The following is a 26,366-nucleotide window of genomic DNA, read 5'->3' on the forward strand; positions in this document are numbered from 1 at the left end:
GATAGTTTCTTTTCAGCTAATCTGTATCTCATCTCCATCTCTGTAGTAGTATTCCCACGTTGCTTGCATGTTAGCAGAAGTGTGAACTAGTTTTGAGGTACCTCCTGAAGTAGCCTGGTGATCTGAAATGAAATTCTCTTCCTCTATTGATCTCACTGAAAACCAGAGCATCTACACACCTCCAGGTTAATGAAGAAGAATTCAAATGCGTTGACGCCTCTCACAAATGCTTAGCATGTCTGGGCAGAAGTGCAAGACCAAGTCAACTGCCTAGATGGAAACCCATGCATTTAGGGTCAAAATTCCTGCGCCTCTCCCCCTTCCTTCCTAACCAAGATGATAAATTGCAGTCTAAAAAGACATGCTCAGCATCTCACTAGCACTATAGGTGCCTAAGCTTGCAGGTTTGTTTCTTCCCGTCTGAAGTTCCTGCAGCTCACACATTCCAATAGAAAGCTGGACAGGTATTACACACTGGAAAAAAAAGGCTAGAAAAGAGTCCATAAGTCATTAGAGACCTCAGTTCAGGAAACACATTCAGGATGTCCGTAGGATCCAGATCCTCATAAAATCTAGCAGAGAATGGGTTGCAAGAGTAACTGAGTGGTTACAGTTCAGTCTGATCTACAGAAGAGCAAGAGATGGAATCCAGCTGTGTCCCTGCCAGAACTAGAAAAGTGCTTGGCTGGAGCTTTTCAGAGCAAGGCTCGTGTTTCTGAAGCCATGCAGCAGTGGGGCCAGGAGATATTTGGACTCGGGTCTTTGCATAGCAGTAGCACCTATCTAATGCTCAAACTTTAGCCATCTAAATCTCAAAATACCAAAGAGAGCAGGACAGCAGATAATTCTCCTGGCGTATCTTCTATCTATGCATGGGCAGCTTGCTCTTAGCATGCCTTGGGGAGGAAGAAGGAAGAGAAGGGGCGGAAGGGGAAAGATGAGATTAAGGAATCACCAAGTCCAGCACAAGATGGTTAATTGTGTTCAGCAACTTTCACAATACTCCAGTTTGAATCACTGACTTTATGTTTTCACCTGATAGAAAACCATTTTTTTACATCTTGGAGCCTCAGGTTGGCAGCTGCCTCTGGAAGACCAAGTTAGAAGCCATCAGACTGAATGAATTCACTGAGTAGATTTTAGGAAATAAAGCATAAGGACTTTTACAGAGTTGGTTTGTTAACTTTAGGTTGTGGAAATACCTGAAGTATGAAACCCTGAAGTACAGAAACATTTCAATAAGGCAAAATTGCAGTTCTTGTCCCTGTCTTGTTCCTGTTGAGATCTTAAGAAATTATTTCTGGAAGAAAATATAAAATGTAACTGAAAAAATAGAAAAAAATCCAATCTGTGCCACTAACCTGTGCTACAAATACCCATTTCTAGCACTTGTTTTGCAAAGCAAAGATCAAAATTTTGATGAAAACTGACATACTTTATTGTCCAGAATTAATTTGAAGTTTTAACATTAAATACCCATTTCTGCAAGCACTCTGTATCCTGCACAATATAAAATACATGTACCAAAACTAGCCAGGTGTTGTTCATGACTACCTGCCTTCTGATGAACCATATACTTTACAAATTTGTGAATCAAGTTGCATTTGCTTCGTAAAATGGAAAATGGTGGAAAAAGGAAAAAAGATTGAAAATCCCAGCAGCCTAATTAACCTCTAGCTATACCCCAGTTTGGTGGCTAAAAAATACTAAGTAGCATGAAACTAAGCACTGATATATTAAAACTTGCAGAATCTTATTTACATATCTAATATATACAAGGGACAAGGGGAAGCTGCAAGGCCACAGCTTCTGTCCCTGCTAAAAAATTCAAACTTCAGTGAATATTTGATGCAATCCTTGCTCATCAAACACCTCAGCCTACCATCTTAAAATGCCCTTTAAGTGCCAGGACAAAACTGAATACAGACTGATAGTACATTGTACTTGCCATGGCAGATCACTGCTAACCACACACATGAAGGAAGGAATGTACATGCTGAATGGGGTGCCACAAGCCTGCCAAATGAGTAGGCAGAGTCAGAGTTAATTCCCATGAATGAATCTGAGAAACTCACCTTGAATGGAGGCACCACAATTAATAAAATTTTACACAAAACATGCACAAGTGCAACTTACAGCATTGTGTGATCTTCTGGATGTTAGAAGTTATGCGTTGGGCTAGTTGATTAGGATCCCCAAAACCTGGTCCGTACGACATGGCTGAGTAGATCTGCTGTCACAGTCATCCACAACAGGAAAATGACAGGCAGTCTGTACCTACAGAAAACAATAGTTATGTTTTGGTCATTGGTCTATAAAGTCTTCAACTTCTTAAGGAATGCATAGGAGGAGATTAAACAAAACTACATACACTAATATTTATCCTCTCCAAAAGCACTGTACTTCAAAGATAGAGTTTATTCTTTCTCAAACTACTTATGTATTTTCCCCACTGTAATCAAAGAAAGAGTGTAATTTTCATTTACTGCCTTCCAGAAAAAAAAAAAGCTGTATGTTTAATCTGAAAATGCCAAACCTTCTGAAGAATTACATCCCAAACCAATTATATAGTTATTTACATACCATAAATCACCCATCCCACCAATACAATCCAGCATAAGTAACCACTGTGAAAAAAAACTCAGCAGATATCACACAAGATATCAGAAAAAAGGCAGCACCCAGTTTCCTCTAAACACCAATCATTTGTATCAACTTCAGTTTTAGTTTAACCCAGTGTCACCTAAATTCTACAAATTAGCACTTTATCCTGTTTCAGCTGCTGTGTTTGTCAATATGAATTCATTTTTCAACGACCTGGGTATTCAAACACATTTTTAGGGGTGTTTTTCCACCAATACAGATCAATTTTGAACACAAGTTCATGTGCTCATATCCTAAATTGAAATTAACAAGACATAGATTGCAATCAAAACTGAAAGTTTATCTGTTCTGCAGTGAGAATGCAGAATAATCAAGCATATACACATCCAACACAATCCCACAATTTCATCCAGGCTGTGCTCTTCTGCACATCACCTTCACAGGTTGAACATTTTAACTTCACCACTTCCCCACATTTCCACTGTTCAGTCCAAACCATGTGCCTTCCAAGCAAAGTCCTTTTTTCGTGGCCTGTCAGCTTCTGGTTAAAGTGACACCACTAAAACGCAGTTTCAGGTATAGAGAAAAAGAAAGCACATTTACTGTGTGAAAAGAAGAAAATGAAAAGGTCAACTGATCTGTCAACTATGACAGCAGCTGTGCTACAGTTTGCAAACTCAAGTCCTTATAAACTTCTTTTTAAATACAAATAACTAACAGTCCTTGTTGCCAAATATTTCCTTTGAAAATGCCTGGGCAGCAATACCCTGGCTGTTTTAAAACACGACTGGTTTCATATCTCTGTAATATGAAATGATCTCTAGTGGAGCCAAGACACTGGACTGATCCTGACGTTGTACATCCCACCAAAACTTCACCAGGATGTAACCACAGAGGTCAGGCCCACCCCTGCTGCCCTGCAGGTGACATCACCTGTGCCCCATGAAAAAGCTGCTGCTAGCGTGAAGACAAACCCTGCATGATTTTGAAATGGCTGCTTCACTATGATCCTAAACCCTGCTTGGAGTCTTCAGCCCCCTAGGTATCTCCTAGTAATGAACAACCTGACTGCAGATGAGGCGACAGGGAGTGTATTTGCACTTTTCTATTTGCTGCACTGTTGCCTGAGAGTCATGATAGCTGTCTGCAATGTCGTTTCCTGTCTTTTTCTGTACCACATGCAGATTCAACTTATTTTGTCTAAAGTCTGGAGTCAGTCAGGCAGTCAGCCTAAATCCCACTTATCTGGGCCAAGCCTGGCATTACAACCCTTGAGCTTTTTGGAAACTCTAGGCAACACTGCACTGAATTTTTATTGCAAGACTAAACCCACGCAAACTTTACAGCAAATAAATGGCTCTATACCTTGGTGGATTGACTAAGTAAGGAAATCTATTCAGTGAAAAATACAATCAATCATAGGCATAACATCCAAAGAAACCACCTAAAAACTAAGTTTGAAAAAGATTTCTTAGAACTGCTGACAGGTTTCTTTAAAAGTTATGACTATTTCTAGGTACCTTAGTAGCATGCTAACTACAATGCTACTGACTAAAAAGCTTTTTAGTTAAATATTATAGTTAATGTTAAAAGTTAAGCATACGTTTAATGGAAATGTTAAAATGTCACTGCTAAGAAGAGATGGCAAAAGGCCAAGCTACCTTGTTGTAGAATTAACTAAAATAGTATTTCATGATTGGTTTTTCTTCTTGTGTATTTATATTTGCCAAACAGCTGCCTCGAACACTGTTCTCAGGAGCACCTTTACAATCAAGAGATATACACTGAATATTTCATCCAAGTCTTGACAAAAGCAGTTATTGCTTTTCTTTGTCTTGCAAATTTCTACAGCTAACATTTAATTATCTTTAAAGAAGTTACACCCCACTGACAAATGTACAGATTGTTCAACACATAAGAATTTTCAACTTTCTACTACAGTGAAACACAACAGATAGTGAGATGTTCAGATGACAGACTGAAAAGTCCATAGGATATAGTTCAGCTTTTCATCTGCACATGTAGCTCTAATTGTTGACACAATTCTTTTTATCATCAACCCACATACTTAAGGATTGAGATTTGTAGTAAATTTTAGGATAGCCATGTAAATTCACAGCTGGTTTACTCCATGCACATTCTTCCATTAATAGAGCTATTCCTGACTATTTCAGTAATACAGGCTAGTGACAGAGTAGGCAACTGGTCCGAGGAAAAGACAGAGAGAGAGGTAAGAGGACAGCCATCAGCTGTCATCACCTCCCAGTCTTCACCACACTTTCTCCCTCTAGTTCTCACAGTAACATGGGCATTGGAACCAGACGAACACTCTATTTCCACTCACAACCTCTTCACTTGTTAGTGCCGAGTTACTCAGACTCCTCTGAAAACACAGATAAGCTGAGCCCTTGGAAAGTCAACTGCTAATGACCTAGACAAGGTCAGGGTTTCAAAGCACCAAGAAACAAAACAGGCATCCACCAAGCACTTCCTTCTGTCCACAATGATAGGAGCATTCATCAAGACACTGAATTTCCATAGAAATTATCCCTTTTCACTTTCACAGCATTTATCTACTCTGTCATGACATATTTTGGTATGACTGGCTGCACAACTTACAAAACAGGGAAGTTAAAAGCCTGCTGCAGTTGCAGGAAGTACACTTCACCTTCAAACTGGAACGGAGCTGCACTTGTGGTAGTCTTCAGTTCCTCTAAAAGTTTCAGTCAGGTGTGAGTATCTCATTGTACATTTTATCTTCTGCTCAACATCTCTGCCTCTGAATAGGAGTATACCTAATGCCAATTCATCTCGTCAAGCTTCTGTAGAAAGTCCAAGGAACTACAGGCACAAATGAAATGAAAAATCAGAACACTTTATTAACACTAACTGAAGCAGGACCTCACTGTACATTGTGGTTTAAAGAATTCAAAGGATTGAATAAATTTTTCATAATTTCTGCATTAACTAGTTCCTACATCACATGATCACTCCATACCAAAATAAAAAATGAACCTTAACATCAATGTATTTTCTATAAAGGTGTTTGGCAGGCAATAGAAAAAATCCAGTTTTCCATCAGCTATGGATGCAGAGACAAGAAAGTCTCCACATCTAAGCAGCTCCCCAGTGTCATTCCTGAAAGCTCCATCAGGACAAAAGGAAGTGATGTGACAAGCACTGAACATGTCAGATTTCACAGCAGTCACACAAATATTTTGCAGACTCCAGTCAGCTACAGTCAGCAAGCACCTAATCTACTCTTTATTTTCTCGTTTAGATATTCAAAGGATCCTTCTCCAAGAAATCTAGCCCAGATACATTAGGATAAAACCCTTAAGTAATAGTTTTACTGTTTGATCAATATTGCAGCATTAGGACCTAGAAATGTTTACATGGACCCTTAACTTTCAGAAAGCAAAAAGTATATACTGCATTCCATAGAACACTTGAAAATTTAAATCTGATCTGAATTTAAATCTGATTTTATGCTTTTAAGTATCCAGAAGGAAGTCATGGGGCTTTCCTTACAGGGTTTTTTTTTTTTCCTAAATAAAGGCCACAGTAACAAAGCTTCTCCTAAACAATATGTGGCTTCCTTTATAAACTACCCCTCCCAAAAAACAGAAGTGCAAAATTCTTCAAGGAGGGTGAAAACACAGGCAAAAGTAATAAACTCATGAAAAACTTGGGGAAAAATTTCAGCAAGTCACAATGTTAGCTACAGAAAAGATAAAGACCTCTTGCTACAGCACCTTGAGGGATTCTCATACCTGACTCATTGCAACTGACTTAGTAAGATACAGGTCAGCATTAAAACTGTCATTATTTTTGCTATGGGATGAGGGAGGTTTAATTTTCTTCCTGGACTTGTGTATTTTTTTCCTTTATACTTAAGCTAAAATATTTAGAGACTGAAGTTACATTTCTCGCTTTCTGTGTTTACAGCTCCAGTCCTGGTCCACAGGCAGGCTGAAGGACCCCATACCCTGGAGCATAATAAATATGCAAACAAAGTAGTAGTAAAACAAAATTCTTTTTGCCTTCTTAAAAGAAAAGTTTCCAATTTATTTTTTTTTTTAAAAATCCTCTAGTTTCATGTAGGAGTCAAACTTAAATCCATATATGGTAGGAAAAAGCAAAGTTTACTTAAATTGTATCTACACTAACAGATGTCAAAAGTTAACTTCCTACCTACTTCCTACTGCACAATTCCCTTAGCCTTGCCACCTTACTGGTGCTGAAATTTACCAAAACCACGCTTGCATCATCTAACAGCTCTATGTTTGGGGTTTTTTGAAGTAATTATTAAATTGTGCCACTGGTCAGTGTTTTAGTCATTTTTCCTAAAAATGATTCTGTTGAACAAAGATGCAGTTTAAAGCAGCAACATTTAAACTGCTCAGCAAGAAAAACTAAATTACAGAAGCCTGAAATTCTACTAGGCCTAATGCATCACCAAGACTTAGCACATATGGATAAAAATTAACATGCTTATAATTGTCTGATTCATCCATACTGATATTTATGATGAACTAGGTGAAGGAAGCTCATAGCTTTCACAAGTCTAAGAAAACATGTTAGTGCTTGGCAAAATGCCTTAAGAGAATTATGTTTCCTAGGAGCACACAAGGCATTTAAAGGCCTTATGATGAAGCAAGGAACAGGAAAATGAACAGAGGAGACTGGAACCATGGGGGAAGAGAGGGAACAGAAGAGGGAATGGGAAGTCTGAAAATGGACCTGAGATGACCATTTCAAAGTGCCCAGTTTCTTGTGCAGCTGGTAGGCAAACAACATCTCATGGGAAAAGGAAGATGGATGAGAAGCCTGACATATCTGGTGTGCTGTTTGTTCTCACCCAATTCTCCCTCACAGTAGCTTGTTCACATTGAACCAAGTACCCAGATCAAGCACACCAAGGGAAAAGTTACCTTTGCACAAAGTCTGATTGCAATGCATGCCGAATGTCTCCGAGGCCTACCAGGGTGCTAATGACTACATAGAGCCTGTGATCTCCTTTCTTCTCTCTCAAGAGTTTCACTTCAGCGTAAGCCACCAAGAGGAGTGCTACCTCATACTCTTCCCAAGACTACAAAAGGCGTCTTCATGAAGAAAACGCAGACACAGGTTATAACAATGCCACCATTTAGCACCACTTTCTTCTAATTTTAACTCTTTTTTTGGTCCCCTTTTCCTTCTTTCCCATTAAGAGAAATTGCATAGTCCCCAGGCTCCAAGCAGAAGGGCTGCACTGCCAGCAAAGCACAAGCCTCTATCGTGACCCGTCAGGAGGGCTCCACTCGCCCCGTGCCTTTGAACGGCTTGTGGAGGGGATCACAGCAAAGGCGCACATTGCTTCTGGCCAAGAATCCTGAGATTTTATCACTGGGATTCTGCAGTTAAGATGCAGTGCCCTGAACTGCATGCCAAGCGGAGTGAAACCTTCCACTGAATTGCTGAGTTTGAAGGAGCGCCCATCCCTGATGCCGCGGCGAGTGATTCACCAGGAAAACAGCGATAACGTCGGCCGGCGCGCCAGGCCCGGGCTCACTATTTACATCGGCCACTTTTATCATGTCCCCTCCTCCCGCTGACATGCTCGCCTCGGACCTGCAACAGCAAGGGGAGCATTTCCACAAGGCGGGGGTGCCCGTCCTAGCCTACAGCTCCACGCCGGCTGCTATAAAACACCTGCTGTAGGCCTCGACCCTCCCCCGAGAGCATCGCCGAGCCCCAAGCCCTGGTACCGCGGCTGTCACAGGGGAGGGTGCGGGGAAAGGAGCTGGTGCCGGCACCACCGACCGCGCTCCAACACCGCGCTCCCCTGGCGGCCCCGGCCCCGCGGCCCCGGCCCCGCCAGCCCCGCCTCGCCCACAGCCGTCCCGCTCGCCCCACGGCCGGGCACGGGGGCGCGGCCCCGGCCCCAGCGAGGCCCTTCCCGCCGCCCTCCGACAGGCTCCCCGCGCCTGACAGCCCCTCCCCGGCCGGCCGGAGGCCGCCCTGACAGCCCCCCTTGGCTTCGGCGGGCGGCACCCCCGGCGCCCCAGCGGAGCTCCCGCGGCTCTTACCCGGCCAGGCGAAGCCGCTCCCGGGGTGCGGCGGGGGGCGGTGGCGGTGCAGGGCGTGGAGGGGCGGGCCGGGCCGGCTCCTGCCCGCCCCGCCGTGACGGGGGAGGCGCGGCCCCGCCCGGGCGGCTGCGAGAGCGGGGCCGGGCGGTCCCTGAGGCGCGGCTCCGCCCGGGCCTGCGGAGAGACCCTGCTGCTGACCGGCTGCCGAGGGGAACGGGGCAACCCCGGCAGCCGCAGCTCTATGCGAATGGAAAAAATTAGGCTGAAGGGTGGGAGAGTGTAATTTAGGAAAAGGATGCTTTTGTATCAGAAAGCAAGGGGAAAACATGGGTAAGGTATCGCAGTGAAAAATTACGATGTTACTATGTTAGTAGCCTGTTTTGGCAGCCTCGCCTTCAGCTTGGGTCATTTCTTCTCTAAAGGGGAATGGACAATTCAAAGAGAGCGAGTGGGAAATCGTAGTAGATCTCTTTAAAGGTGCCTTTGAATGCTGAGGTACACAATAGACGGCTGGGAGAGGGGGCAAGCGACGCCGGGAGCACGAAAGACGAAGGATGCATTCCCGCCGCTGCCGGTACCGGGCTCGGGAGGACAAGGAGGATGCTGTAGCCACAGCACCAGAGCTCCTCCTGGCCCAGCCCCCTGAGAAGTGACGGGTGAGCTTCTAGGCTACATGCACAGCATTTGAGGAATTCCTCATCCTCCCCACTTCTTCAGAGGGACAATGACAGGGCCAGACCGTCCGCACAGCCCCGGGGCTGAGCTGCTTCGTTTGCAGGATACCCCCGTGCGCATTAAATAGCACGGAGCAAACAGCCCGGAGCACCCGATTGCTGGGAATGCCGCCTCCTCCGCACAGCCCAGCCTCCCCTGGGGAAGAGCTGCAGAAACTGGGAAGCACGAGTTTAATTCTGCTTCATCATAGATCTTGGTCGTTGCTAAGACTTAGAAATAGCTGAAGCAGTGGAAAACTCACTAGGCATCCTAACCCAATAATAACAGAGAAGTCTAATAAACTGCAAACACAGTGGAGGGTTAAGTTAAAGGCCTGAAATAGGCAACACTGCCCTTAACCTTACATGGGTGATTCTTGCTGCGTCTCAAAGCATGCTGAAAGGAGAGACAGCATAGACTCCGAGACTTGTATGCCTACATAGAGTTCTTATGTTAATAGATGGTTGGAAGTGTCATTTTCTCACTTTCATGAATTGAAGTTACTAAGGAAAAAAGTCATTCTGATGTGGCTTTTTTCTGCAGAAATGCTGTATACACAGTCAATCTATTTTTACTAGGCTATTTTTATTAGTGATGCATTTTTATTAGCATTGCTACGTGTGGGTTTTTCCCCCATGATCCCACTAGATGGTGCACTAATGAGAGTAGTTTCCACACTCCAAATTAAGGGCTTGCCTTAATTATTTTCTCTGTCATATAAACTCCATCGATTGACTCAGTCACTCCTGCTTTATAAAACTTCAGCAGAGATCACTGTCAGTTTTCCTCCAGAAAACAGTACATCTTTTACTATAGGATTTCAAAAATGTTTTTTCCCTTAAAAAAGTGGCCTTTCATCAGTGAGAGTACTTTTCCTGCAGATCACCACTCAGGTACATTTTTTTTTAGGCTTAGAGGTAAGATCCAGTCATCGCTGAACAATGCTCATTCCCATTCTACAGAAACAAGGTATCCAAGTGCTTGGCTAGTGAAGCTGTGTACTTTATGAAGAAAATCCTGTTCTTCGTGTGCTGTTAGCTCACTTACAAGCATTCATCTTTTACTGTTAAATATCTCAAGGTCATATGTTTATTTAAAGTAACCAGTTGAAGAATAATATGAAAGCCTGAGAGGGAAAAAAAGGATTATAAAATAATCTTTTCAATGAAATGTCTGTACAAAGATACCTAAATAGCCTTTGTAATAGAATCATAAAATAATTATAAATGTAAAGTTACTTGACTATTGATCATATTTATCGATCAGAACTGCTAAGAGCATGGTATGCCTTCAGAATATTTTTGTTAACTCCTATAGAAAAGCCATTGACTGGGAGAACATGCCCTGTTTCAGCCTTTTAAATAAAACAGGAAGATTCCTTCAGTTTCCTATTCCAGCAATAGTGCATGGACAGGGATTGTACAGAAGCCATGTCTAAATGTTATCAGAGACTCTGATGCATTTGTGCCTCTAAATGCATTTCATTGGCTCCTCTCTAGAGCTCTCACACCAGCATTATCTGCTGATTGAATTAAGAATCATAATTTTCCTTTCCTGTTTCTTGTGGAACATAATCAGATTTCAAATTATTAAATTAAATGGGGAAAGCTCTGGGCAAAGAAAAGGGGAAATGTTGAGCCCCTGGTATGCACAGTTACTGCTTACCATGGAGGATGCTCTGGATATTTACTGACTGAAGGTCAAAGTGTTTGCCACTTATATTCTTGTCATGTGTGTAAAACTGAAATAAAAGGATGTTGTGTTTGGGGATCCATGCCCACTATGGTGTATAACATCTGACAGAGATGGAAGTTAAGCCACAGCAGCATAGTGTGATTTTGAAAAAGCACATGTAGCCCAGTATCCAAATCAGGACCCACCTTCCTGATTGTATTTCTGCCTCCCACCTCCTGCTCCTGCCCTGGCCCCTCATAAGCAGACACACAGGCCTAGCAGTGTGGGTGGCACAAGCCCCAGGGCCACCAGTGACGCAGAAATGAGGCACTCATTTCCATGCAGCTCCCTGGGCTGGCACAATGCATGATGAAATGAAGGGGAGCAGCCCAGCCCTGGCCTCGTGCTCCTGATGAGTGTTCTCTTTCCAAGGCATGAGCAGTGCGTAAGCGGTGCGTAATTTATTGTATGGGCCAATTTCTTTCTCTGCTATCGCATCTCACTTGTGCACCTCTAGCTTTACATAGGAAGAGTAATATTTTCAGTATTTGGCAAAGAGTCTGGGAGAGCTTTCCAGACAGTTATTACTGATGCATTCCACCATCAGCAAGAATTCCTGTTATTATCGTTGTCATCCCTGTTTGCTAATTTAATCAAAATATCCACTCCAGAAGCTGAAATGAGATTAGATTCCTATTATACCCAGTCCTGTACATAATTATGATGGATGATAGCTTCTAGCTTGAACAAATTTATGGGTTAATTAAACTCCAGAATGACATGTAAAACCGCCTTATTAAAAAAAAAAAAAAAAAAAAAAAAGAAAAAAAAAAAAAAAGAAAGAAAGCATTGACCATTTGCATGTTATTTAGGCTGGCACTTGCTCTCCAGCAGCAGTAATTAACATAGTAGCACATATTTTAAACAAACAGAGAAATCTATTCTTGATATTGATAACATTTCCTAAAAAAAGAGAAAAATATCATTAGCAACTTATTTTCAAATCTTTCTTTGCCTAACAGCTTAATTTTCAAAGATATTCTACACTTTCATCTGCAGTAGTGAAATAAACTGACATTATTATTTCAAAGCCCCATGTTTAATTAAGTAGTACCTGAAAATACATAATTTCTCTAACTTCAGACAGACCATATTGAAAAAATAAACATTTGTAAAAGGCATAAAATTAAACAGCATTACTTTGTTCAGATACAGAAACACAAAACTACAGAAGAAAAAATATCAAAAGTAAAAGAATCTATGCACTGCAAGTTCAGCAACTAGCTCTGATAGAATCCAATAGGTCTTCATTTGGAAAATTAGGTCACTGTTAAGCAATCAATATTCATTTTACATTTTACAGCTCATCATGATCTTTGTCCTCCTCTTCATTTTCAATTCATAATTACCTTTTTGATTTCTGGAACCACGCAAAATGAAAGAAGAAACTCACACAATGGGATCCTGTCAGAATTTGTCTAGGTAAACCAAACAGAAATCAGAGGTAAGGGAACACAGGGCAGAGCTATAAAGGTGAGGAAAATGCTTTTTTAATATTTCAAAAATACCGTGTCAGAAAATCAGGAAATCTTGGCTGCTCCCAGAATTTTAGCAGTATTTCCTCCTCACTTACCTGCTCTGGCATTGCTACTGTACACATCAGTACTCTGGGTTCTGCTTTTCCCTTTCTCCATTATTCCAGCTTGCAGTTTAGTCAAAAAGGAGACCCAACAATCACAAGATATTATGGTACAATTCTCACATCACAGTATAGATGATGGTCACCCACTGAGGGACTAAAGCTCATCCACTTCCGCAGAAGAAACCTATAAAAGCAGATTATGCTGCAAATAAAACAAAATAAAAGTGACTGCATTCATGTCATATATGTTCTGTAATCTGCTGAGGACTGATAGAAAATATCTCAAAAAACACTTAACAACTTTATGAACCTCCCCTTTCTCTATAGCCTTGGCTCCAGTGAGTTCAGAGCAACAGATGTCGAAGTTAAAAAAAGTGTCAATGTTGTTACACTGCCCCTAGGACATGACTCAGTTTGAAGATTGCAGATTTCTGCACAGCTGAATGTCAAAACTTCTGTTATATGCCTTGCTTAAGCCTAATGCTTCCACAGAGAAGCATCTAGTTCAATTTTAGGTGCCTAGATGTGTCTCACCTGTCTCTCAGCTACTGTGTAGGCTTCTCAGGTGGCATTTGGCAAAAGATTCATATTTCCTGACTAGCCACTCACCACTACAGCTGAAACTTAAACAGCCATTCCAGCTGGAGCTATAATCAGGACTCAGACACTTACCAGAATTATAATTGCCTATTTATAAATTTAAGAGTCTTAATCTCAAAACTCATCCCCCAGTCTAGGTCTTCCAGTGTGTACCACAGATTTCCTGTGTATTTCTGTGGTAATTTGGCACCAGAACTTTTATAAGAATTCTATTCTGTGCTTCATTCTTCAGCCTGATCCTGTGGATTTGGTAAATTTATTATAGAAAATCTGCAACTACGTGCAGTATGGGATAGGTTTTTACCTTCTGCTACAGCATGAATAGACAGAGGAACAGTAGAAGCAGCTTTGGCTTTTATTCCAGGAAACAATGAATATTAATCTAGCAAAATGGGGGGAAATCAGACACTGGGAGAACGGAGTAAGACTGAATTACACTCCAACTCCAAGCACAAGACTTCCTATAAGTCACAGTTTAAAACCACCAAAATTTTATGATCACTCTTTATGATCACTATTCAGGAATTCCCAAAAGTATTATATAAGCCCTCTTTTTTGTCTCCTTCCTCTGGATATTTGGTCCAATTTCAAATATTTTGAATACCAATATTTTTTTTCTGACCAGAATCTTAACCATATGGACAAAACCAAGAAGGGTTTGAAATAAACAGATGTCAGAACAGATTACATCATCTCAAAGTTGTAAATAATTTGTACTAGGAAAGGAAACTGTTCTTGACATTCAAAAAAATAATGATAGGATAAAACAGAGGGAAAGAGTTTTACCATTTATATTATTGCACATATTAAAATATGTAGCAGCTACAGCAATCACTGTATTGCACTGATGTCCTACAGAATACCTACTGTGCCATTCCTTTTTCTAGTTCTTACACATGTAGGGCCTGATTCAATTGCCTGCTGCACGTTGTGAAAAACCACTTTTCAACAGGCTGTCAGGCATCTGCCGGTCTCTTGCTGTTAGCTGCATGCTTCCTACAGCTGTTTCTTCTTCTGGTGTTTGTATTTTTTCCCCTCTTTTCTCATCTGATCATGGAAAAAGAGACCAGTTCACAATCAAGACAAGGGTCGAATAATGATAATTTACATCTTTCTACTTTGGAACAAGAAGAGATTTTTTATCAAATATTGACTTACAATGTTAAGAATACTTTCACAAAATTTAAAAATGCCCATCATTTCTGCTCCTTCTCTTTACCCTTCCTTCTTCAGACAAAATTGCTGGGTAGTCTCAAACTGAACTTTTGTTGAATGTGCTATGCAGCCCAGCAATCCACAGGAAAACTTCCAAAAATAGGATAAGAGTGCTATCTGATATGGTTCAATCTGCAATGAAGTCATGCATTGCCAACACCTTCTTTTATTGAAACTGCAGCACATAACCTCTAAGATCTAAATACCTCTAAGCAACCTCTGAATCTGAATTCCTTAAAATAGAACAAGACAATTTCAGAGGATTATTGATTTTCTAAAAGGGCTATCATCTGTGCCCCTTTGCTGTGAATTTTTTTCCTCACAGCTACCAAAAGAGCCAATATGGGATCTTTAAATAGAATATAACAGCTTGAGAAAGCTATGGGCTTACTAAAATGACCTACAGAGAGATAGAACATTCAAATCTCAAATCTTCCATCATGTCTATTACTGCCCATAGTGCTGGCTTTTGCTCTCCCTTAGTAGTGAGCAGTGACCATCTCTGAAGAAGTTGCTTGAGTGTTTTATCATTAATTCAGAGTGGTGGGAATGTTTATAAATACTCTCTCAGCTCCTTTTAAGATCCTGCTAAGTGTAGCACACCCCACCTCCCAGACAGGGGATCTCCATAGGGTATATGGTATTTCTCTTCATATTTCTTGCAAAAAATGTAAAGATTTGACCTTAAGCTTTGTAGCTGGAAAATTCTAGTCTAAAGCACTTGCAAAAGATTCCTCCACCTGCTGGATCCTCTTTCTGTGTAACTTTAGCTTTTATTTTCCTGCTTTTAGTTTTATTGATCTGTTTTCTGCCTATTCAGCTACTCATGTAGGACACACCTATAGAAAAGCTTTAGAAGCAATACCTCTGTAAGTTAACCATTGCAACTTAAACTATGTTAAAACTGAATATGGAGAGAAATCACTGCCTTCTCCAGCTGTAGCATCTTTGTCCAAATTAGTCAGCTAATTCTTCTTTCAGAAGAATTAGAGAAGGATTAAAAAAAGGATAATTTAGTTCAGAAAGTCAATAAAAAGAAGAAATTCAGAATTTTGTCTCTTATCTTTGAAATTAACAGCTCATATATTTACTTCACTCTAGGATTGTCTTAATACAAAAGAAAATGTTCTTTCTTTCAATTTATTAATCTTGTTATTCTTTGTCTTTTTTTCACTTATGACAAATTTGCAGATATTAATCTCATAATAAAGTGAAAAATACCAATATTTCATCATATTCAAGACTTTCTATTTTATTTTTTTTTTCTGTCCAAACTTTTTCTGATTGTGATCCCAAAGTACAGGTTTTTAGTGATTATTAATGAAGTAGAGGAATTGCAAAATATTGACAAAATGTGTCAAAATACACATAGAAAAGAGTTGAATAGTTGAATGTGACAGTCTTTGGGTCCATTTTTCCCTGCTGAAGAATTAGTTAATAACTAATAATTAGTTAAAAGTAATCACTGAACTGCACAAGAGTTGTGCAGGTTCAACCAATACAGCCTTTCTCCAGAGTTCCCAATTCCCTTTGTTATTGTTTGCAGTGAGCAAAACACGAGTCAGTTGGGAATAATCTGACCAAAACAAACAAGGTGTTAGCAGGACTTATTCATTCATATTTCAGAACAAAAAGTAGAAATTTAGGCTATTTTAAGCTGATAGAAAAGGAAGGGAGAGGGGAGGGTAAGGTGCTGTGTTTCACAGTACTGGCAGAACAAATGAATGAAGAATTATTATACTGAAATGCAAGCCATCAAGTAGTCCAGCCTGTGGGAAGCACCAAATGGCCTCCAGCCACCTGGATACGGCCCATGAAAAGCTGCCTTTTTACACTGAGCAATATTTTAATGGTAGAAAAAAGGCTGAGGTGGCTGAACTGGCCTGGGCAAGGGGTAGGAGAAAGCAAGGCAGGTTGAAGCAGACCCCTCCATCCCCCATATTCTGCTGTCTCCAGGCACATGTGCAGCCCTGACCTGAAGCCAGACCACTGGTCTCAGGCTGTGCAGATATCACTTGCTCCCTGCAATTTCCACCAAAGGAAGCAGAATTGGCCAATGTAATTGCCTGCAATTCCTCCCTTGCTTGCCCTGTGGTGAATCTGCTATGATTAAAGGTGATGTTCTGGTCCTGGGTTGCTTCATAGACTTTAAATATAATTTTCAAACTCTGTAGAATGACACTTTCTTCCTCCCTGAGTGAACCATGTTGCACTACTGTGGTCGTGTTGATTTCTGCTAAATTGTCACAGCGAGAAATAAAAATCACTATCACTATTATTATGGGCTGATAAAAAAAATGATCAGCCCATAAAATTAGAAAAGCCAGATGCACCAGAATGTCTTGCGTCACCAAATAAGGTGATCTTGCTTCCGTACTCACACACTGAAATAGCCATCACTTTGGTGTCCTGTCTGTGAGAAAGGGGTGCAGTGCAGTAACCACTGGGGAGACAGAGCTGAAGCTTAGCCCATGTAACCTTTGACAAATATTATAGGGGTTTTATTTATATTTTATTTATTCCCTTTTTAAACATCTAACCTTTAATTTCTCTGAGGTAATGTAACAACCTTCCTAAATGATAACTTATTTTTCATAAGGAATGGAATGCAGCACATGGAAAGGCAGGCAGTTTTTCCAAAAGTAGACCATCATACCATAAATCAACCCACATTTAAAATATTTTTCAGGTACAGGATGAAAAATTACATTTATAAAAGCAGGCTGACACTGGTTTATCATGCCTGCAGTCCTGTGAGTAGGTAAAGATGATGGGAGTATTTCAGCTGGAAAAAGTTTTGGCGCCATTCTCATCCCCTAGCTCATTTGGAAAGATTGGTGTAACTAGGGTGCTAATTTTCAGCCAGTGATATCTAAATAACTACCTCCTGTGCTTTAAGCATGAGTGCTTCCACTGACTGATGGATACAATGGTTCTTCAGTGTCTTGGCCATGTAACTTGTGAGGGTATACACACAGCAGATAATCTGGATAATGTATCAAATGTACACGTTTCAGTGTGATGGGTCATTTCCTAGAATCCAGCACATTTCTTAGGTTACTGTATTATCTTGCTGTATCTAAGCCCACTCACATCTTACCAGTTACTATATGTAACAGTAGATGCAAATACTGAGAAGATAAAGGAGCCTGTATAAATATTTGCAAAGTTTTCTGAAAGGAATTCCAGGAGTTTCTAATTGATTTATAAAGAATATGACAGGAAGGCAGCAGAGTACACTGAAAATGGTAGTCTGAGTATTGCGACTGCAATGACTATTTATTTTCATAGTGTTTTTTAGTGAAATAATTAAGCATAAATTATAGACCTACAGTCAGAGTTGAAATAATCCATGCAGGAAGTGTCATTGCACAAATCCTTAGGTGCTGAGAAAGTAAAAATATCAACTATTGGAGAAAGGTAGTCAAGAACAACAAAAAAACAACCAATGAACCAACAATAGCAAAAAAGCCAAACCAAAACTATACGAACCAGCTCGTATTTAACCCTGAGAAAATCAAGCTAAAGGTGAACAAGAATTAAATTGAAAAGCTATCTAAGAAAATTACTTCTTTCACAGGGCTGGTGCTTTTGGTGATCTAAGGAAATGGGTGAAAGATGGTATAATTAGAGTTAAGAGAGAGAAATCCAACAGGAAGGTGAGGTGCTACACACAACTGCATCACAAGAGGTGCAGGGTTTGTAGGAGGGAGCCCCAAGGTACTCTCATGATTTCATGGAGCTGGCTGTGATGTTGGCCATAGCATGACACTGGGGAAATGTCAGTGTTCACCACGGAGCAGACCAGAAACTTGTTGGGAGAGTGGATTTCTGGAGATGATGGATGGAAGCACTCACGGACATATTTCCCAACATTTTGGACAGGATGGCTCCACACCTGTACGTGCATGTAGCAGAGGAACAAAGCCCACACTTTGCATTTCTAGGCCCTGAAATCTTAACAAAGTCAAACCAATACTACACGAGCTGTGAGATCCAGAGCCTGGATGAAGTCATAATCTGGAAACTCAAGGTATTCAACAAAGTATTGCAACACAGTCCTGATGAAGAAAACCAGATAAAAAAATTACTTACACATTGAAGAAAAAGATCAGTTGGGGAAAGCTCTCTAGGGAAAAAGATGTCCTTCCGTACACAATCCCATACTTGAGTCTTTTTTCTCCATCCTGCATTTCGGTGGAAATGGGTAATTAAAAATAAAAGTGAAAACATTCCTTCTTTATTACAGGAAAAATTGGAATGTTTTTTGTTTATATGCAGCTGAAAAGATTCACAGCTGTATTTTGAGAAACTCCACATCCTTTTTAATGTCAGTGTTAGCTGTAATGTTTCATCAATGCTCTGTTGCTGCTTCAGCCATGAAGGCTGACGCACAACTGATCTGGAAGGAAGATAATTTGATTAGGTTCTCCAAACAGAAAAAGAAATTACTTTAATATATTACTGCTATAGCTGCATATGCCCTTTTGTCAGAAAGCTGATTAAAATGTTGAAGTGTTTTTTTGTTAAAAACATTGTAGCTGAGAAATAGATGCTATTAAGCACTAATTTGCCTGAACTTATCTGACTTCTTTGGCATATTTTAGTTTTGAGTAGAAAATTAATGCCTGCAAACCAAGATTTTTAATTTAAATCTTGAAGAATTAATTTTGAAACTTTATGCTAAATATTTGTTAAGTGCTCTGCAGTATTAAGGTGTAAAATGAAAATCAACACAGAGCTTTCAAAAGTAAACCAATCTGCTTCTTGAAGTTTTCAGATGGTGTGTTTGCAACTCAAGGATTTGACTTTATTTTTTTTTTTTTACACCCCTGTCTTAATATAAGGTGCTGCTGACGCTTTTTGTTAAAGCTGCTTTTGCCTGTGGACTCCACAAGAGGGTAGGAAATCCTTCCTCAATGTTTAAGCTATGACAGAAAATATTAAAAGAATAAAAGAGAGTTTAACTATCCTGACCAGAAGCAGGCACTGCAGAAATACCTGAGTTCCTGAGCTGCAAATCATTTGAGGCTAAAAATGTAACATTTTTTTTTAATAAAAATCACTGTTTTTGAAGAGAACTCTGAATGTTGCTGTTGGAGGCAGTGCAAGAGGGAGGCTGAGTGCAGATTTCCTGGGTGGGATACTCTTAACCACACCTAGTTCTCCTGCATGTTCACACTGGGATGGACCAAAAAGGAAAAGGACCATGGAAGCACTCTCAGACTGGGGGCCTCATCTGGATGTGGAAGCTTGAACTTCCTCCTGAAACCAGGATTGTCCTTCCTCTGAGGGCAATGTCAGCTCTTGCTGGAATCAAGACATCCTAACCCTTCTGGCTGATTTCCTGAAGAATAAGAACACTGGATTTGATATAGACCAGAATTTGTGCTAAAGCAGTCCACTGTGTAGTGTGGAAAAATAGGTTAATAAATGATAATGTTTTTCAGGAAAAAAAAACCAAACTCCTCAAAAAAGCCCACCAAAACAAAAGGAAAAAAACCAATGAAGACACTTATGTTCTCCTGTGTACCAGCAGGTGTGGTCTGCAGAAAAAAAAGAAATCCCTTTTATTCTGATGCACCAGGTTTTGTGCAAAGCTGTGGGGTATTTTTTAGCAGCAAGTTTAGCACCACCATCAAGCTTAACAGCAGGGAGAACAGCATGGCATGCCACAAAGTTGCTCAGGAGCCAAATTACACCATCTGACAGATCTGCAAGAGCCCTTGTCCAGAAGAACTACTAAAGAAAGACCCACTGAGAAGTTGCAAGTCATTTAGCAAAACTAGAGAAGTAGATACTCATTTAACATCCAGGGCACACATTGAACACACAGAAGGACATGACACACTGAAACCTCCCAGACAGGTCAATATTGTTCCCTGAAGATGTGCTGTCTAATACAAAAGTTGTCACTGTAGGAGATGTAATGCACTGGGTTGACTCTAAATTATTTATGCTGTATGTTAATGAAGTAGTTTAATCATTACTTAAATGTCTCCAATTGCACTGTGTGTCACCAGCTAGACATTTAATACTTAGAAGACCCTTCAGAAATATTTAAATATGTATTTTGAGATGTAGGCATCTAACATTAATGTAGCACATTCTTGTGCACATAACAGAAGGGATTTAAACTCTGCAAAATAGCTGAGTGCTGTGGAAAATACTGCTGGCAACAAACATTGTGAAGACACTTAAAAAGGATCTGTAGTTATCTGAGACTAGTGTTATAGACAATTTTTTGTGATCCATCATTTGACTCATGGTGTCACTGCTAGGAGGATATCAGGGACCATATATAATTTGTTAACTTTCAATAAAATCCCATCATGGACTAGTTTTAACACGAAGACAAATCTGGCATGCAAATTTCTCTGAAGAAGCCAGGTTGAGCTGCATGCAGACAATAACTGGCTGCAACACCGTCTCTCCTGCAGGGAGCTCAGCTCTCCCTGCCATTGCTGACACACTACAGGCCCTGTGTGTCACACCCCAAACACTGTGTATTTCACATGTCTCAGCTCCAAAAGGAGACCCAGAAAGTTCCTGGTGACATCTCAGATGTCACCATGGTAGAGATGTCACCGTGTCACTAAGGTGTTGTGTGAAAGGTGTTGTATGCAAAGGCTGCCCTCTGCTTCCCCAGAGAGCTGGTCCCCAGGAACACACTGCAGGAGCAAAACCAGATTAAGATGAGGTTAGGAAAACCTGAGGCAACAGCACAGGCTCTGAAAGTCAGAGCTAGGCTGTGTTGGAGATCCAGCTTTCCAGAACTGAGTCACTGGCTGTAATCAACTTGCTGCTCAGTTTTCTTGCTCTCCCTAAGCATCACTCCAGCTGCCCTTGTGTTTAATCCAGGGGTCTCCCTAGGCATGCATGGAGCAATGGTGTGGGACACCATATTATCCACCTTGAAGGTGCCTAAAGATTTTATTGCATCCAACTATGCTCTGTTCCCTGGTCTGGCTGTTCAGCTAGTGACAACTGTGCACAAAGAATGTACTTGTGTCAACTTAAAGACCATGGGGTTTATGTTTCTGTTGGGAAAGGTGAGAGCCTTACACACCACTTCAGACAAGTCTATGACCTTTCAGATCCTTGCTGTCTTAAGAGTTACAGGGTTGGTATGAAACTGAAATTCTCCATATCCAAAATAGCAGGTGTTCATGTTATCACAGATCCATTAAAAAGTTTTTAGCAAACAAAACAAGCAGCCATCTCTGGCATGGCATGCTAGTGCAGATGTGATAAACCAACAAGTGGATAAGCGTGGATGGCTTTTTGGTAGTCACTCTTTAATAAGGGTGGAGTATACACTGTATGGGTACTGCAAAAGGTAAGGCAGAGGTACAATTCACAATAAAAACACTGCAGTGCCTGCATTCAGTAAAGACAACTCATTTATGTCTATTTTAAACATGTAATTGATGTGCATGCTGACAGTGCCTCTTTCTGACTTCAGAGGGAGCTCAGCATGGCAAGGAGCTAAATTAGAGGTTCCAGTTTGATGTGAATGTGCAGTGAGCTGTCAGTAAGCATATTTTATAACATCTGGGGCCTGACATCCAAACAAAGACCAGACACAAACAGAGAAGAGTACAAGCCATGCTCTGATTCCGAGTACTCCTTCCCAAATATGAAGCACAAGGAGGACAAGGGGTGAAATCCTGATTCTATTGTTTTCAGGGGAAAAGATCAGCTTCAAGCCAAAATTACACTCCCATTCTATTTGCTTGGGAATAGCAGGAGTCTATGTATCTGCTAATGCCTCCTTCACAAAAGGGTGTCAAATTTCTCACTGTATGAGCCTGGGATAGGTTTAGTTTTGGGTTATTAAGAGTGAACCCTAAGAAACACTACCTGCATAAGTACAAGATTAGGTGCAATATTGAGTTTATGTGCTGTATGTAAATAATTTCTGAAATGAAAAGAATTTTGCAGGACTGACTCATAAAATTCTTATTGTACTCATACTGAAACATGAATATTCAGTAGTCCACTGTTTCTTCTTCATTTCTAGAGCCACTCTCACTAGTGGAATCTATTACTCCGACAGATCTTGAGACAAAATTTTTATTATTTTTATTTTTAATTTTATTTTTAATTTTAATTTTAATTTTAATTTTAATTTTAATTTTAATTTTAATTTTAATTTATGAAAACATGGATTAAATATTTTGCTTTTCAAGATACATTTAAATGTTTTCTGAAACCATGGATACAGAAATTCACAGATAAATGGATTTCAGAAAGAATTTGGATACCCAAGCCAGTTTAGAGAATCAAACAGAGGTAAAGGAATGGAAAAATTTAAAAATGGACTGCAAAAAAACACGGAAACCAACATATTAAGAAACCCAGCATAAAAATACTCAAAGTCTTAACAGCTTTCTTGTCTTTATACTTAGAAAGCTCATGTTCTGTTTTGTTAGGTTTTTGGTTTTGGTTTTGTTTTGTTTTTTGAGAGCCTGTGTGCCTGGCTCGACTCTGATGTGTGCATTTGGGGGACTGTAAAAGTTTTAACAAAAATCCGTGTCATAATTCAAGCAGGACCAAATAAACTGACTGTCAATAAAAAAGCCCCCCACCCCCTGGTTTGTTGAACACAATTGGGCACAAGCCCAAGCATTTAATCAGCATTTCATAGCCCTCAATCCCAGAAGGAAAAGCTTTTGAGAAAATACACCAAAAGCAAAGGCAGCAGGCACTGACCAGCACACAGCCACAATTTGTTTTATGGCTGCTACAGTCATGGTGCTGCAGTAATGCAGAGGGTGGCAGATTGCACAAAACCAATCCATGGCAATGGAACAAAGATGGAAAATGGAAGCTAAACTGAGCATCAAGTCAAAACTGTAATGCACCTTGCAGAATGTAATCCCAAAAACCCAGCACTTTTCTACAGACCTTATCATGCTGTAGGGCATAATAGCAAAGCCCAGCAGAAAATCTGTTACAGCCATGGATAAAATGAGGAAATTGGTTGGAGAATGGAGCTGCTTGAAATACAAGATGGAAATTATTATGGCCAGATTCCCAAAGACAGTGAGAATGAAGACTGCTGTTATGAATAAATACATTACCCCTCCTGTTCTTGCTGACCTAAAATTCTCAAGACAGGATCTGTTTTCAAACCCAGAGCAGTCAAATCCTTTGAGATATTTGGAGAAAGCATAATCAATCCTTTATTAGATTTTTTTTTTGGAAGTGTAGTTACATCAGCAGATTTAATTTTCAATTAAATTAGTTCAATTCAGTTAATTAATTCAATTAAGTTTCCAAAATATTACAAATCCTAATATAAGAATACAAGGTAAAGTAAGTCAAGAGCATGAACTCCATAACTAAATGAAATACAGTAATTCAGAGGCAAATTTTCTCTTGGTTTAAATAGGGACCAACTACAACCAATTATTCTTCTGAAATGGTACATGAAATTTAGTAACTGGAAGCTATTTTAAAATTAATTATAATTTTTATAATTAAATAATAATATATAATTATATTAAATAATATATAATATATTATATATAATATATTATAATATATAATATACAGTATATTATTATATATAATATATAATATATAATATAATATATATATTAAATAATATATAAAAAAAGCAGTTGAAAGTTGAAAGAGTTAAGTTGGAAATTTAATTATCTCTCAAATTAACTAAATTATATTATAATATACATTTTATTTTGTATATGGAGCATTTTGTAAAATACGGTTCTTGTATTGTGTATATGTCATAATAATAGTAAATTTAAAGTGATAGAAGAAAAATATGCATAGACAAAGAAACCCCTCAAGTCACTTCAGTCCATAAATATTATATAGAATTTATATGTCTCTTAGAATAGTGATATTTTTTCTATGGGAGAAATGTTATGTGAGTTGGTATACCTCAGCTTTCTTGAAGGTTTCAGTTAATGAACTACTCACCCAGATGCTCATCTTAAGAGTCACAAATCAGTTTCCAAACACCCACTTACCAAATTATTTATGCTGCTAAAGTCACCAGCTGTGCATCACAAAGTACCAGCAATGAACCCATCTGATGGAAATCAGTTGTAAAATTGGCATGATAAGCAAGATTCTTTTCTTTCCCTACATATAAACCTGTTTCCTATCATTATAATTCCACTGACTAAAAGGATATTGAGGTTTACCTCCCGTAATAGATTGTGGTCCAGGTGCAGTAGTTATAAATGAATACACTAGTGAATAGTTTCAAGGGGAAAAGATTCCTTTCATTTTTTTGGGGAGAACCAGACCCATTTCTTCTACCTCTTTTCCTGATAATTTGTTTTGGACAAAGAGCAAATTTAGAAACAGAAGCAGAAGAAAAAGCAGAAACTGCTCTTCTTCACAGCAGTTTAACCCACTTAAAATGAACATGGGAAGCAGCTCAGACCACTGATCTTTTTTTTCAATTGGTATCACCTATCACCTATCACCTGGAATGAAGAAAATACTGAAATTGTGCATCAAAAGATTAAAAACAGATATGGGCAGCCAGCTTTATGGTTTAGTCTTCCCTCTATCTCTTAATAATACCATGCATCAACACTTTAAGTAGATATTTTTCGATCTTGCTATTGTCCTGCAAAACTGCAATGTGAGTAACAGGCAGATCCCCTCTGTAACCTGGCTTGAATTAATGAAAGATGGGGATTTATTTTTCTTTTATGACATTATACTTAATTCCCAGTAGATTTTGAGATAAATACATGTATGCAATGTAGGGGTCTACACCAATGGGCGATAAAGAAAGCCAAGTGTCGGTATTCCCAACACCATTATTTTTGTTTGCTCTATTAATTTGTTTACCCTCATGTATAGGGGGAACTCTTTTGGTGACTTAAGGTAGACAAAAAATGTTCCTCATTATTTTCATGTTGGGCTTAAATATTGATTGAAGAGAGTTATTTGATTATTTATTACTAACTGCTTTTATTCCACTGGGCCAGCTTCACCAAAGCAACGACAGCAAAAGACAAGCTCAAGTTTTCTCAAATAATTGTTTTCCCCTGTTGGTAACTGAGGAAGTCCAAAGGATATGGGATACACTCTTTTTTCAGTGATCCCTCTCTAACTGACAGATAGCTTTTAGTCTGTACCCTATGAACAGCCAGTGTTTAAGGAAATTGACTTTTCCTATACCTATGGGAAATCAGAAGTCAGGACATCTAGGAGCAGGCTATGGAGTTCCCACTGTCTAAGTTACTTGTAGATCCAGTCTCTTAAGAAGTAAATTTGTTTTTAAAGGCTGTTGTGTAATCGTTTCATAGAAAAAAATTCAATTACCCATGCAGCTAGTTGGATTTAAAGTGTCAGCACGAAGGTGAAAAGATCCTATTAAAAAACTACAAAGTAGGAAATCAAATGTATCTGGTTATGCAAGACCATGTAACATTGTGCAAGACTCAGTAACTATTATAGGAATTGAATTTCACAGAATCACAGAATTTTTAAGGTTGAAAGGGTACATTCTGCCCCATCATCCATCTCATTAATGAGGATGTTGAACAGGATTGGCCCTAGCGTTAGCCCTTAGGGTACATCACTTCTTACTGGTCTTCAACTAAATTTCATGCCAATGATCAGCACCCTCTGGGCCTGGCCAGTTTCCAATCTGCCTCACTGTCTTCTCATCCAGCCCATACTTCATTACCTTCTTGTGAAGCCCTTACCCTTGTCAGTGTTGAAAGTCCTCCTGAAGACTAGGTGGATAATAGCAACTGCTCTTCCTTTGTCTTCCAGACCAGTCATGTCACCGAAGAAATTAATAAAATTTAGTCTGTGTCTAGTGAAAGCAAATTAGTCAAAAAGTGCTT

The 26,366-nt window shown here is 39.6% G+C and overlaps 2 protein-coding genes across 4 annotated transcripts in view; both read right to left on the minus strand.

The window, feature by feature from the left end:
* The window catches only part of STX7 (syntaxin 7), a 30,891-nt gene extending 22,102 nt beyond the window's left edge, over positions 1–8,789 (minus strand). Inside the window, exons 1-3 of one of the 3 annotated variants that reach the window (XM_058836201.1) lie at positions 8,676–8,789; positions 5,273–5,445; positions 2,137–2,277 (exon numbers count right to left, since the gene is read on the minus strand). In XM_058836201.1, the coding sequence (XP_058692184.1) occupies positions 2,137–2,218 (82 nt within the window). In that variant the 5' untranslated portion in view covers positions 2,219–2,277; positions 5,273–5,445; positions 8,676–8,789. Of the gene's footprint in view, positions 1–2,136; positions 2,278–5,223; positions 5,446–8,675 lie in introns of those variants that run through there. The other 2 variants (XM_058836202.1, XM_058836203.1) reach the window with 2 other exon arrangements.
* A 13,979-nt stretch (positions 8,790–22,768) lies between these two features.
* On the minus strand, positions 22,769–23,603 carry TAAR2 (trace amine associated receptor 2). Its single transcript, XM_058835709.1, is given in 5 exon segments — positions 22,769–22,848; positions 22,851–22,978; positions 23,016–23,110; positions 23,113–23,204; positions 23,207–23,603. Coding segments are annotated over 5 exon segments (792 nt in total).
* Between the last annotated feature and the right edge of the window lie 2,763 nt (positions 23,604–26,366).

This window comes from Poecile atricapillus, chromosome 3 (genome assembly GCF_030490865.1).
Source record: "Poecile atricapillus isolate bPoeAtr1 chromosome 3, bPoeAtr1.hap1, whole genome shotgun sequence".
Lineage (NCBI taxonomy): Eukaryota > Metazoa > Chordata > Aves > Passeriformes > Paridae > Poecile > Poecile atricapillus.